Source organism: Littorina saxatilis, linkage group LG11 (genome assembly GCF_037325665.1).
Source record: "Littorina saxatilis isolate snail1 linkage group LG11, US_GU_Lsax_2.0, whole genome shotgun sequence".
NCBI classification, from domain to species: Eukaryota; Metazoa; Mollusca; class Gastropoda; order Littorinimorpha; family Littorinidae; genus Littorina; species Littorina saxatilis.
In genome coordinates, this window is record NC_090255.1 from 40,798,782 (window position 1) to 40,814,333 (window position 15,552).

Below are 15,552 nucleotides of genomic sequence, written 5' to 3' on the forward strand. Positions count from 1 at the left end.
TTGTGGAAGGATCCCTCAATGACGCAACTGGGCCTCCCAGTCTGTGAAGATGACTTCACGTCAATGTACAGGCTGTAGGCCCTTAACTCATTGTCTCCCAGGTACGGATATTTTCGTACCCATTCATATGGCTCTATCTGACCAGGTACGGATATATCTGCTTAGACTGTTAGCTTCAGTCGCTTCCTGTAACGTCGATCTAACGCCTGCATCCCAGCGTGTTGATACACAGTTCCTACACAGGTTACTACAATTCTGAGTGACCTGCTGCAGCACAGCTGGTCTCGGCTAAAAATAACTTGGTCAACATAGGTGGGGTAGAAAGTGTTAAAGATTTTCATCAGCATGCAATCTTTCTTCAATATACATTGGCCACGTTCCGCGAATTTTTCCTATAATCCCACACACGGAAAATTAAAAACAAGAACGCTGAAGCTTGGTTGTACCCATTCAGTCAATTACTTTAAAGAAGCCTGACACACCAACGGAGAAGCGACGACTGTCGAACGCAGGAAAAGACGTCCGATTAGCTGTCATCTTCTGAACACACACACACACACAAACACACACACATACACACCCACGCACATATCGGTGGATGTGTGATTAATTGTGTGCGTGCCTAGTTGCGTGAAAATACAAGTTGTCACGTGCATGGCGTCAAGACGTGGACAGTATCAACACACACAGTTCATACATCTAGGTCAACGAAGCGATTAAACCAAGAAGAAAAACATAGAAGTTTAAATCAGTTGAATGTGTTCTGTACATGTTAGATAAGTTTTGACATAGACTGGGAATCGAGACGGTGGCGGTGTGTGGGTTACATTATGTTAACATTACTGTGGGTCGATTTTTGCAAATTATTCAAGGTAGGTCCGTGATGAGAGAGAGAGAGAGAGAGAGAGAGAGAGAGAGAGAGAGAGAGAGAGAGAGAGAGAGAGAGAGAGAGAGAGAGAGAGAGAGAGAGTCTTTGGCTATTAAATAAAGCTAAACACTGAATTTAGAATTTGCATCCAGATACCTGCGTCAGGGCCGGACTACCGGGGGGGGGGGGGGGGGGTTATGGGGGTTGCGCAACCCCCCCCCCCTAGCCTAAACATGTACCTCACTTATTTAAAACATTTTTTATTATTGTTTATTTTATGCCGTTTCATGCAAGGAGCGACCATTTTGCTATCTCAGAATATGACCTACCCATCAGCTTCAGGGGGCTTCGCTCCCTGACCCCCACTGGCAACCCCCCCCCCCCTCCTCTTAGCCTAGTCCGGCCCTGTGCATATTTATACCCTACGAGGCCACACGTTTGTCAATTTTACAGGAAGATTGACAGGTTCGTGAGTTAAAGTGTAACATGAACAGGCGTTAAAGTTTGCTTTCTGGCACCAAATTCCCGATACTGCTTCCCTTTCTGGATGCTCAAGACGCTGCATGAAGTACAGCTGCACAAATGAGTTGTGTACGATTCATGTGTAGATGTGAAAATAATTCTGTGTGTCTCTTCTTCTGAAGTCACACTCTCTCTATCTCTCAGTCTCTCTCTCTCTATCGATCTCTCTCTCTCTCTGAGTTTCTTTCTCTGTCTCTGTCTCTTTCTCTCTCTCTGTCTCTTTCTCTCTCTCTGTCTCTTTCTCTCTCTCTGTCTCTTTCTCTCTCTGTCTCTCTCAGTTTCTTTCTCTCTCTCTCTGTCTCAGTTTCTTTCTCTGTCTCTCTCTCTGTGTCTCTCTCTGTGTCTCTCTGTGTCTCTCTCTCTCTCTCTGTCTCTCTGTCTCTCTCTCCAGCATGACAACACCCAGACTGAAGTGGCAGTATTTATTTATGAAGTGATGTACAGTATGGTGAAGACAAAAGGCTGTACAAAGGAATGGTTGCACTATACAAACATGTACAGGATACACGCACCACGTAATGAAAGGTGCTTGGAATTTCTACTTTTCCGTAAAACCCTTACTCTTATCAAAGCATTCCCATGTACATTTTACACGCACAGTCGTACTGTTGTTGGAATTCCTACTTTATATTAAAAAAAACACTTAATTCTTGACAAAGTTTTTCGCGAAACATACATATAATGCATGCATGCACATCAGTGGAACATGCATCTAGAAGTCGTACTTTTCCTCATCAGTATAGGCAACAAACACATCATCTATAAAACATACAATTCAGACACCATTACACTCAGAATTACTAAATACCATTGTCCTTCTTTACAAAAAATTCAAGTGTATGACAATTTTGTCCTGAAGATAATTAACATAGTTACCGTACCATAGGTACAGTGTTCAAGAAAAAAATGTTTACAAATCGTCATCGAGGTTAGGTGTCATTTTCAGTTTGATTAAAACTAAAAGGGTATGCTGTAACTATAAGTGATCACTTCCACTCTCCTAATAGCATTACTGCTTTTCTATTTCATTTTCTAGGTCCACCTTCCATCTTGAAAAAAAGAAGAAAAGACTGCAGTTTATGCACTCAGATGTATTGTCAAACACAATTCCACTAGCATCAAGTTTCTCTTTCTTTGTTGAAAACTCTGTGTGTGTGTGTGTGTGTGTGTGTGTGTGTGTGTGTGTGTGTGTGTGTGTGTGTGTGTGTGTGTGTTAGTGTGTGTGTGTGTGTGTGTGTGTGTGTGTGTGTGTGTGAGGGTGTAAGTATCTGTGTGTGTGCATATGAAACATGCGCACGTCTTTTGGCAACACAGCGAGTTAGAGGAGAAAGCAGACAGGCTAGACTCCCACATGCCTGAAAACAACAGGTGACACATACGGATCAGCTCGTTACTCCCCCGGCTCGTTACTCCCCCTTAGGGTTAGGGTTAGGGTTAGTAACGAGCCGGGGGAGTAACGATACGGGGGAGTAACAAGATGCTCCCTGCATTTGTTAGGATAAAGAAAAAGAATATAAATAAAATGACACCCTGCATGCAAGACTAACAATTCATCGCAGGGTTTCTTCATACAAACGAAAAGAGGAAAATCATATATCTCACTGTCAAGAAAATGAACTGAAACAAAACAAAGCCATGAAGCACATTGCAGAGCTTGGAACTAAAATAACAATCAGCCTGTGGGCAATTTATAGCTGGTCCCAATACTACAGTTATTCAAGGTGCAGTCCAGATGTGGCCAAGCTTTTACAAGAGGTAAGGCCATAACTCCACTTGGTCACATTACCAAAATCAACAACACCCTGGCTGCTTTCTGTGCAATCAGATTTTTTTTGTTATGAATCCGACTTAAATTTTTTCTTTTTTAAATGTCTCACTCTTCAAAGGAAGACATAATGATGTTTTGGTGCGTGTAAAAACGGTTTAATCCCATGTAAATGCCTGGCCAGATCTAAAATAGTGAGCTGAACTGTTGTTTATAGGAAGAAGAGCACTAGCTTGATGTTACGATTCTCAAGGAACTGCCCCCCTCCCTCCCCCCAGAAAAAATCCTAAAAATGTTCAAGTTAGCAAACCTTTCAACGAATACAAACTCAAGGGCAACTAAATATAAACCTGGTGCATATATACATACACTTTACAGGACAAAGAAAACCTTTCAACGAATATAAACTCAAGGGCAACTAAATATAAACTCAAGGGCAACTAAATATAAACTCAAGGGCAACTAAATATAAACTCAAGGGCAACTAAATATAAACTCAAGGGCAACTAAATATAAACTCAAGGGCAACTAAATATAAACTCAAGGGCAACTAAATATAAACCTGGTGCATATGTACCTACTTACACTTTACAGTACAAAGAAAACACGGTCACTCCTCTTATTGGTTTATTCTATTGCCATGGTAATACTGTAGACAAATTGTAATCCTTCTACATTTCAGTCCACGTAGCTCGATCTGTCAAAGTAAGCAAGCAAGATTATGCTAATTAATAAAAGCTTTGTACACAGCTACAGTTTGTTTCTGAATGCTGTCTATAACTTAAGAGCAACAATTGCTAATTACTAAGCTGCTCTTTTGTGGTTTTGCCAGCCAGAAGTGAAATAATTGTCACCACTACAATATTGATCTAAGGAGGAAAACAAATACTTGTTGAAATTAATTAGATACAATAATACAGTACAGGTTTGTGATCTGAAGAATCCGTGCTGACAAAATGTAACCATACAACAAACAAAAGACGGACAGTGCACCCCACATCAGCTCATCATTTCCTTTCAATATTGACGAGTATCATGAATGACTAGTGGACCTTGATTTAAATAATGAAAACCTTCTGTCTTCTGCTCCGTCAGGCGTCAATCCACGATCATCGCCTCCAAGTTTCAGACGAAAGCATATCAATGTGTAAATGCCTTTCGAAATACATTTCTATGGATTGTTTTTGCATTGGGTCATGAACAAAACATTCAAAATTAGAGCTAAAAAAACACCACAATGGGACATTGCCTGCCGCAAGAACTAGGGTAAAAATGACACAGTTTTACCATTAGCACAAACAAATTAGCTTCTAACATGAAAATATCAACTTTACTTTGTTTATAGATGAATTTAAAGATCCAAAAGCAGTTGAGTTTCTATGTACTCATTTGGACAAAGGACTACTAACACAGAACATGTCCACAGTATCATGCAACCAATCAACACTTTCTTGATGTTATTCTGTTCTCCTATCATGGAATGTTGTATTACTTAAGCTTTTTTTCTAAAGATACACAGATTCTAACGTCCAAGGATAAAGAATTTGTTGTTCTGTGAGCATTTTTGACAGTTTCTCTGTACAAAATATATGCTGATGTTATATGAAATCTCCTCTGAAAAATTTTGAAAATCAACTTTTTACACTTTTCAAAAAATTTTGTTTTAAAATTCATCACGGGGAGGAAATAATCAACAATAGCAAAGCAATGCTCAGAGTGTTCTTTCTTTCTTTATTTGGTGTTTAACGTCGTTTTCAACCACGAAGGTTATATCGCGACGGGGAAAGGGGGGAGATGGGATAGAGCCACTTGTCAATTGTTTCTTGTTCACAAAAGCACTAATCAAAAATTTGCTCCAGGGGCTTGCAACGTAGTACAATGTATTACCTTACTGGGAGAATGCAAGTTTCCAGTACAAAGGACTTAACATTTTTTACATACTGCTTGACTAAAATCTTTACAAAAATTGACTATATTCTATACAAGAAACACTTAACAAGGGTAAAAAGAGAAACAGAATCCGTTAGTCACCTCTTACGACATGCTGGGGAGCATCAGGTAAATTCTTCCCCCTAACCCGCGGGGGGTCTCAGAGTGTTTCAAAATGAAAATAAAAATACAACACAAATAGTTATCCCTTTCTTAAGCTTGAAAGACAATGCAGAACTCAAAGTCGAACAAGCTAAAACATGAAATAGTCAGCCAAATATAAATGTAATTAACTGACAACGGAAAATGAATGAAGTGTCAACAACTGCAAAAATGAAATATAGGTCTTTTAGCAAAATTCATGTTAAATGTCAGATTACGTACGTCTATGTGAGATTCCTCTTATTTCGCACAAACTCTTGATCATACAATATTACAGGTTGTTCGTGATGAAAGTAAAACAAACATTATACATGCAAATAGGCAAATACTGAAACAATACATTTTGCCTGAAGTCATTACACTGAACCAATGAGGACAGCATACAAAACACAAGATTCTTAACAAGCATTATTTGTCCCAACAACTATCATTTCTACTAACAAGTATTATTTGTCTTCAAGATAGAAAACAAAGATACACTTTTTTTATAATTCAACACTGCAGTCAAATGAATTTGCGCAATTAACAAGGCAAAACTGAGGAGGATAATACACTGACAAATCATACAGACAAAGTAGCCAGAGAAGCTAATAAAAGCAAAGAAACAACGACCGCAATGAACCATTACGCTAGCGCTGTCCATTGCACATTAATCACAAATATAATCACATTCATAGCACCAACGCCACAGTAACACAAGCCCTAATAGTTTTTCTTTACAATCATGTATACAAATTTCTACACAAAGAAACAAAATTCCACACGGGAAATTAAACAGCCATGATCCACATCAATCAACAGCACAGCCCACCACACAAACTCAGACTGATCATCCTAATTTCTCTCAGAAACAAGAAATTCCTCTGATAGGAAAAACACCCCCGTCAAAGGGAAGGGAAATAACCTTCTCAGTTGGTGGCAGTGAGAATGGTTATTTCCCTTTGACCAACGGGGGTGTCCGTCTATAAGTCGTTGTATAATTTTAATCCACCAATAACTCCCTAACCGTGTGTTTGACTGGTCCCAATTTTTGTAAGGACCGTCTCAGGAATGTATAGAACCTGTTCACCAAGTTTGGTGACGATCGGTCCGTTCATTCTTGAGATCTACTTGCGAACACAAACACCGCCACAAACACATCGAGTGAAACCTATACACACCCCTATACCGGGGGTGTAAAAAAGTAAAAGTATTTGTACATCTGTTGCTGTACTAACCTCATATTTTAAGCAACAGAATCAAACACCTTAAACTAATAACATAATCGATGCTGAACCTAGCTCTTTCCATATTTCTGCCCCCCCCCCCCCCCCCCCCCCCCCCCCCCCCCCCCCCCCCATATCCTTTGTGACTGGTGACTGAATTCAAATAAATTGTGCATTTGCTGCTTGTGATCCTGCAAGTTATAATCAAACCAAAATGAACACATGGGCAAACTTCAATTGCAAGTTGATCGTATTTTTAAGGAACCCCAAGATTGCTGCACTTCTCTAAAACAATAAATGCTCTTACATGATTATTTACAAATGAAAGACATTTTAAACGCATGTGGTACTATTTAGGTCAGAAGAAATTAAGACATTTTAAACAAAATTAAGGGCTACTATTTAGGTCCGTGTTTCTTAAAGCCACCACCCTTCCTGCGTACATCGGCATACTCAGTCCCAGACCAGTCCTGGCTGACACAGGAATAAGAGCATACAAGTGGATGTATATTTTTTCATTTATTGTGTCTTTTCCAAGACATGAGTAATGTAATTTGTTTTTACCACCCCCCCCCCCCCCCAAATAAAACAAAGGCAATGAAACAAAAGTACACAATAATAACCTTGAGCAAAACGTGTGTATCATCTGCCCCTGATCACAATACTGTTTTCCAAGCGAATGTTTTCAACAAAATAAGACAACAGTGCAGCAAAAAACAAAACCAAACCCAAATAACAGACACCATTGATACAGAGACTATACTCATTGTTCCTGTAGCAAAACATAACCCATCACTATGCAAAACCAAACAAGTTCACATTCAAGACAAATTAGTAACTGCTGCAAAAGGTAATTAGAGAGAAGAACATAAAGCAGACAATCAGAAACAATAACATCACTGTACATTCATCTAAACAGATATACACAGAATCGTGTGTGTGCTGCAAAACATGCTGGACTATTTACACTACAGGACTGTACAGATAGGCTGCTCTTCACGTTTAATTTGCTAAAATGTTTTATCCAACATAAGAAATTTAGAAAAGAACAAACGTTTCACTATTACGAACCGTGCCTTGAACCCAATGTAGGGCATTTTTAGTAAATATCACTTAGTAGCAGAAGCAATTTGGAATCACTTACTTACTTACTTACTGCCTTTCACGCCTGGTGGCGTGTAGGGCAGCGACAATTTGGAATCACCGTCACCTTAATCACCGTTGTGTCCGGAAACACCTCCGTGCGGAGGGGTTTTGCTGCCAGCGCAACAGAGATAAAGAGGGAACATTTTCCCGGCTCGCACGGCAGCAAGCACTATGTCTCTAGACTGTAATGGTCAATGACAAATAACGTTAAAAATATTTACATTTATTTGAAAACACTAACAAATAAAAGACCAGCTTCAGTAGCTCCCCCCACCCCCTCTCACCAAAAGTAATACAAACAAAGAAACAATGGTATATACTGTAAGTATCACAGTATATAACTCTACAGTGTTCATTCATGAAAAAATTCACTTTATTGCAAGAACCTTAATGCTCCTTTCTTTCTTTATTTGGTGTTTAACGTCGTTTTCAACCATTCAAGGTTATATCGCGACGGGGAAAGAGGGGAGATGGGATAGAGCCACTTGTCAATTGTTTCTTGTTCACAAAAGCACTAATCAAAAATTTGCTCCAGGGGCTTAATGCTCCTCACCAATACAAATCATCCAGTCTACCAATGAACATGCATGCACACAGTAAAACACATTTTCTTGGGATCATAGAACCTTAACTCTGCAGAAATACAATCATCCACACCCCATACAGACACTAAAACACTTTAATCTCCTCACATTCTAGAAAGAAAACAACAACACGGTCTACGCAAAACCAATGAGCATTTAAAGCGCCGCCTCCAAATTCAATATGTGATCAAACAATTTCACATCCTGCAGCTGTACATAATTTTATAGTGCCATCTTGACTAGTCAACACTTGTGGATTTTTTAACATCAGAAGAAAAATTCACACAAAAGCTTGCAATGGCCGATCGAAACTTTCCGTGTTTTTGTTTTCATGGGCTAGTAGGGAAGGAAGGCAGGAAGGACAGAGCTGTGTTTGGCTGTTGATGGCGTGGGGGGAGAGGGGGGGGGGGGGGGGGGGGGAAGAGGGGGGGAAGCAAAAAGCTAGTTAGAGTAGGAGTGGAGAAGAGAAACATAAATTCAAATTTTAAATATCATTTTTGGCGTTTTTCTAGTTTGATTGTCTCCTTTTTGGCATTTTACCTCATACATAATATCATTTTATTGCAAGTTAGGAATAATTTAGGAATAGAAGAAGCCAGTACATAATTAAGGGACAGAAAAAAGCGAATCGACAATACAGCAGACTTCCACTAAATCGCGAATTCGGCTATATCGCGGAGACCTCTTGGACCCCTAAAAAAACAGGACCGACCTTTAAAAAATAAAATAAAAATAGTCACGTAAAGGTAAAAAAATAGTACAGATCATGAAAAAAAAAGTTCTATCATAACCACGCTATCTCTCTCTGGGTCCGATGGCCTTTCATCATGCAGTAAATTGTCATTTCATCTTATCAGTCTCTCTCTCTTTCTCTCCCTCAGTCTCTCCAAATAGTGTTCTACGTGTGTGTGTGTTTTCAGGTTGTGTACATTACGGGTTGATCGAGACCTGCGAACAAAAGAAAAACAAACCTTTCACGCGCACGTGCCCCACTCAGTCAAGAACTTTCATGCCACGATCGGTATCGTCAAATTGGCCACGTGCCTATAGAGGTTAAGTGTCTGACCAGTCAGTATGGCCAGTCAGGCGTGCAGTTGAACACTCGAGTCCAGCTAATTGCGATCTCTGCTAGACGGTCCGGGTGGCCACAGGCGCCAATCAAGTGCTTAAACTGCGCTTCAGTCTTCTGCAATCTAGTCAGGCATGCAATTTAACACTCGAGTCCCGCTAATCGCGATTTCAGCTGGACGCCCCGGATTTTCTACAGGCGCCATGAAGTGCTTCAGCGTTCTGTTCATTGTCAGTTAGTGTGTGTGTGTGCAGCAGTGAGTCGCTATACGCGTACAGTGTACGTCTGTGTCTGATTAACTAGTAAGTTTGTGACGACATATGAGTCAGAGAAAAAAGAAAAGAAATCGTCATCTGCTGATAAAAGAAAACGTGTCATCGCAGTTAATCTTTTGAGAACTTAGTTGCCAACAGAAGCGTCACACTTGCGAGAAACGCAGAAACACATACACATGAACATTGTAGCACAACCACATGCCAGGCGTGCATGCGCACGCGCACACACACACACGCATGCACATACACGCACACACACACATGCACTCACACGGCAAACGCACACACGCCAACGTGACGCTCACAGGCTTTTTGTGACCAACAAGGGAAATAACCGCGTTTTTCTCTGACTCGGAAGAGAACGCGGTTTCTTCCCTTTAATTGGACCCCAAACTGCATCGCGAATCGGATATATCGCGATCAAAAATCTTTGGACCCCAAAGACCGCGAGTTAGTGGAAGTCTGCTGTACTTAGATCCTTGCGGCAGCTATACTCCACCCACCACGCGAAGTCCTTTGTCAATCTAATGTATCCTTTGTTAGAGACTGCAGTCTTTTTTTTCTCACCGAAAGCAAAACTCATTGCAAGCTTTAGTACCAATTCTCATTCTGCAGAATCACTTCTCCACGTAGCAACACGTTTTTAACATTCAATACTTTGTGTGAAGTCAACACCGCAAACAGTGTAATTTGTACAGGACCAATACCATTATTACATGCTGACAGTATTTGACACAGGGTAATGCATGTACATGTTCATCCTATCATTGTCAAACATCAGACTTAGGAACCCCAATTTTACGTTACACTTTGTGTGTTCTTAGAAAACTTAGTGTATACGAGACACTACTCCACACAAAATTTGAAACAAAATTATAAGCAGGCGTTCATTGCGTCGTTGTTTGAGTGCTTCTGTTCTTTCTTCATTTCGATAAGCCTTAGGCACTTTAATTTTGTTTGTTCATTTGGGGTTTTGTTTGATTCTTTGTCCGACTCCTAATTTCAGATAGCTGCTATTGCACGTTGCTTAAATTCTTATTCCTTTGTGTGTGCTTTTCCCTGACATTTTAAAGATCATATCAATAGTATACACTTAAACACATCAACAAACTTAGTTCTTCATGTTTTGGGTGTCCATTCTGTGACTGAAAGATTCAGTACTATTTGCACATGCCGGTAATGAGAACACCTTGAACAACAGACATTTGTAAACTGCAACATTCCAGATAAATCCACAAAACAGGAAAGCTATAATTGTTCATTAATAAAGACAAATCCTTCATGTTGTTTATTATATACTGGGAACGCAGAAGAAGAAGAAGTGTCTATGTACTTTTGTAGCTTCTTCAAAGAAGATCTATATATCTGCTTTTGGATTCTGGAAGATAGAGTTGACATGTGCACATATACCATTTTCTTTATCAACAATAAAATAAAGATTAAATACTAAGAAAGTCATGAATATCAATGTCGTACATGGAAGCTTGGATTTCTGTACTAGGAGATTTGTCAAACAGAGCAATTTTTAACACAATCAAAACTACACAGAGCAGTAGCTTGCTACATCATCAAAGCATACAATTTAGTACAATTTCACAGAATTTACTGCTTTGCCAACATGTTAATAAGATCAGTATCATGATGGGAGAGTGACCATGACGACTGTGTGTCCAAAATCTAGCTACCAAGAATTAAATTACCCAAACATTTCAGTCCAGTCTTGACAAAATGAGTCAGTATATGATCCTGGTGACTGCAACTTTTGAAGACATCGACTAGCCAAGCTCACATCTCTGTACTTCATTACGTACAACATTTGCAGCATTATCTACATCCAAACATGCAGTTCACGATTCCTAGCTTGTGTAACTATAGCTTTAATCACTTGAAGGCTGTTCTGTTGGTGAAACTACGTAGGAGTTTAAAAGGACAGTAAAATTCATACCAGATTTTGCAGCTCATGTGCTATTTTTACAATAACACAAAACTTTAGAATACAGAATACAGAATCTTTAATTGCCCAAGGTTGGGAATTTGTGATGACTTAGTAATTTAGTTAACGATCTCCAATCCAAGCACACTAATATCTATAATGTGTCAACGGCAGTTTACACAAGAAATCTTAATTCCTCTTTCACGTAAACAGAAGTGTGCACTGAATACAATGCATCTTCTTGGTCCATCCTTTAATGGCAGCGAGCAATATATCACTGAAGCATTAATTGGTCAAAACAAGCTACATCGCATAATCCAAATGGTCTAGATATTTCAAACTAAGGGGAAATTTCATTTCAAAATAAGCTTCCAGACAGGATCCAAAACAGAAACTCCAGGAACATTCAAGAAAAGTGTCCCAAATTCAAAGAAGCTGCTGCACGGGAACCATTGTAGTGTGTTGAAACTGAGTCAAAATCATGATCAAAAGTCATTATTTTGCTGTAAACCTGATTATTTTCCATGTTCATCCAAGTCATTCCGTGAAACTTATATACTTCCATTTTCAAGAGACATCACTACATGGCAGACTGGTGGTGGAGATTTCATTTGGGACAAACACCATCCCTAATTTATTTTGCACTGAAACTTCAACCTCCAACAGAAGTTCTGTGGTTGTTCAGAAATCTGGTCTCTGATGATGCACATTCTTGACCATAACAAACCCATTCTCAATACGACTGACATGATGACCATAACAAACCCATTCTCAATACGACTGACATGATGACCTTAACCTTGACATGAAGACCTGAACTTGAAATACAGACCTTAAACTTGAAAGAAACAAGTCATATAAGCACTTGAACAAAAAAAGGCCTAAGGCCAAAAAAATTTTAAAAAATAGTCTGTTTACGGTAACATAGCCTATGTCATAGGCAAAAAAAATAGGGTCGGTAGGTCGGGATTATTTTTTTTTCTTTTCCAAAAAACCATATTTTAAAGTTATTTTGCCAAAAAACAGACTCCCCCCCCCCCCAAAATGCAAAAAAAAAGTCTAGGGTCGCGCGAAAAAATAGCGTCTGTCAGGATACCGTAAACAGACTATTTTTTGTGTGTGGCCTAAAACACAATTTCCAGAGTGAAGTTGTTGAATAGAAATAATTGCTGAAAAGTCAAAAAGTCATAACACACATACCCACAATCACACAGCAACCTTCCATGGATTTACGTATACTCCAAAAGTCCCATGCTGAGCATTTTGACAGTGGTATAATTATAAAAGCTCCCTGGTCCGTAGTTTGGTCATACCACTTTCCCCTGAAAGCTTGGTCGTTCTTTCTCCCGTGGGAACAACCCGGGAACAACCCGGCCTCCTTTGTTCTGCTTTCCCATGGGGAACAATCCTTGAGAACTTGGTCACTCTCCATGCTGTTCCCGCTCTGTTTCTCGTTGAAAGAAAAAAGTCAGACCGCCACACTAGGACCCAGGGCGTTGGGTCATTCGTTGATCATCTCCACAAAGCTGGTTGGGAAGAGTCCGCGGCGCTTGGGATTTCCTTCTATCTCTCCCTCCTGTTGATAGAAAGGATGCAAGTATGAGCTGACAGTCTCTCCAAAATCACTGAAAAAAGAATCTTACAGTCATAGTCCTGTGTCCTTTTGAAAACCTCGGATTTTTTGTTGGTCCCTGTTGTTCAAGTGCTTTTAATTACATTATTCTTATAACATGCTGATTGTATCATTTTCTTTTGAAGCATCTTGGCTCTCCTAGATGACTGACGAAGAATACTCTTTAACCCCTTGACTACCAGAAGATTTTTTGCTATAGTGAAAAAATAAACCGTTTTATGGTAAGGAAAACAACCACTGCATATTTCCCTTTGAATTCAAGCAAGGTAATTACCTCCCATAGTGACCACTTTATTAGTTTTTGTTCATTTGTTCTACATTATGTTATTCTTCTTCTTCTTCTGCGTTCGTGGACTGAAACTCCCACGTACACTCGTGTTTTTGCACGAGTGGAATTTTACGTGTATGGCCGTTTTTACCCCGCCATTAAGGCAGCCATACGCCGCTTTCGGAGGAAGCATGCTGGGTATTTTCGTGTTTCTATAACCCACCGAACTCTGACATGGATTACAGGATCTTTTCCGTGCGCACTTGGTCTTGTGCTTGCGTGTACACACGAAGGGGGATAAGCCACTAGCAGGTCTGCACATAAGTTGACCTGGGAGATCGGAAAAATCTCCACACTTAACCCACCAGGCGGCAGCGACCGGGATTCGAACCCTCGACCTTCCGATTAAGAGGCCGACGTCTTACCACCACGCCACAGCGCCCGTCAGACATTATGTTATGATTTTCTGATTGCACACACACACAAAAATCAATGTTTGGACAAGGGAAGTAACCGCTGTATACTGCCCTTTGAAATCAGGCAAGGTGATTACCTCCCCTTGAGACAACTTCCTCAGTTTTGGTTTACCTTGTACGTTATGATTTTTATACAATTTTTTTAAACTTTTTATTATTAAATTCTTCGGCAAAGTGTATATAAAAAAAAATTAAGGCACTGAATGAAAAAAAATTAAAAAAAAATAAAAAAAAGAACCTTCATCCAAATCATTTGAGTGTTGTACTTACCCACCACTCCTCCTCCACCTCCTCCAGAATATGAATGATCTCCCCTTCCTTGAAGGTCAGTTCGTCGTCGTTGTCTGCCTCACAGTCGTACAGCGCCTTGCACCGTCGCTTGCCGTGCACCTTTTTCACCTGGTGATTAGAGGCATGTGTCATGACATTGCGCGTGTGTGTGTTTGTGTTTGTGTGTGTGTGTGTGTGTCAGTGTGTTTGTGTGTGTTTGTGTGTGTGTGTGTGTGTGTTGTGTGTGTGTGTGTGTTTTGTCTGTGTGTGTGTTTGTGTGCGTGTGTGTGTATGTGTGTGTGTGCATGAGTGAATCCATGCGTGCGTGTGTGTGTGAGTGTGTTCTGCATGCATGCGTGCCTGTGTGCAATCATTTTTTTATTAGTCTGTCTGCATTCATGTTCAATACTGGATTAACTTTGTTGTTGTGTGTTTTCTTACAGCCCTCAGGGCCCTGTGTCACATGAGAATTAGAGATCCATCTCACCTTAGGTCTGGGTGGCGGGACAGGAAACATGCTGTGAGATATCTCCGGCTGTGAGTCTGACCGAGGCCTTTCTTCTGAAACATACATCACACACTTTGCTTCAGCCTTTAAAATCACAAGTACTCACAGTCGACCTAGCTCTAATTTCAACCCGAAACTATCAGGTGCAAACGATGGAATAAGCGGTAGATGATTTTTTTTTATAATACCGGAAACTTCTGGTTAAGATAAAAATGATAATAATAATAGGCAGAAGAAGAAGAAGACACGTTGTCAGTAAGTACTGGTGTCACATGACTTGATGTGAAACAGTTGATTGGCTAATGGCAATGCGCTAAAACTGTTAGCGCACTCTCAGAGGACACAGCACACAGTCCTTTCTCAATTGAAATGAAGTCTACATGAATGAAAATACTGCAAGTTTTCGTTTAAAGGTATACTGGAATTTACCCAAAGAAATTAAAATAAGGTAAGAATTTTTTCTGCAAGCTAAGTGAACAGCATGGCGAAGACCTAAGCATACAAAAAAGTAGATCTAACTCGACCGGTCCACTAATCCAAACACACGCAGCGAAATGTGCCTAATGCAGTGATGGCGCTAGTATTTGTTCAAACCGGTACGCAAACTTTTCTGATGCAAACAGTCTAGAAAAAAACCGGTAGGCAGGTCATTGGAACCAGTAAGAGTCCAACTCAGAGTACTGGTTTTAAAATTCTACCAGCGAAAAAAAACCCGGTAGTTCTAAAAACCGGTTAACGCCAATACTGCCTAATGTCAACAACAAAATTCCCTCTTGCGTTACTGACTACATCGTTTATTAAAACAGTACACTGAGTTTAAAAATTCATTTTCTCGATTTGCTCTATAAATCTCTAACGCACTGCAGACCTGTTTACCCTGACATTGACCCATGAGGAAGATTTGAAGGAAAATGAGGAAGATTTTCCACTTCACGCGGA

General features: G+C 40.0%; 1 protein-coding gene and 1 long non-coding RNA gene across 5 annotated transcripts in view; both read right to left on the reverse strand.

The window, feature by feature from the left end:
- Nucleotides 1-1,798: 1,798 nt before the first annotated feature.
- LOC138980478 (uncharacterized) lies at nucleotides 1,799-6,566 on the reverse strand. Its single transcript, XR_011460343.1, has 2 exons — nucleotides 3,762-6,566; nucleotides 1,799-3,545 (listed from the first exon to the last, which is right to left on the reverse strand). It is a non-coding gene; the product is annotated as an uncharacterized lncRNA (long non-coding RNA).
- A 4,516-nt stretch (nucleotides 6,567-11,082) lies between these two features.
- Nucleotides 11,083-15,552, reverse strand: part of LOC138980467 (arf-GAP with SH3 domain, ANK repeat and PH domain-containing protein 1-like) — a 75,562-nt gene continuing 71,092 nt past the window's right edge. For 3 of the 4 annotated variants that reach the window (XM_070353342.1, XM_070353339.1, XM_070353341.1), the window contains 3 exons: nucleotides 14,593-14,666; nucleotides 14,106-14,234; nucleotides 11,083-13,034 (listed from right to left, as the gene is read on the reverse strand). In XM_070353342.1, coding sequence (XP_070209443.1) covers nucleotides 12,960-13,034; nucleotides 14,106-14,234; nucleotides 14,593-14,666 — 278 coding nt within the window. In that variant the 3' untranslated portion in view covers nucleotides 11,083-12,959. The remainder of the gene's footprint in view (nucleotides 13,035-14,105; nucleotides 14,235-14,592; nucleotides 14,667-15,552) is intronic. The other variant, XM_070353340.1, reaches the window with a different exon arrangement.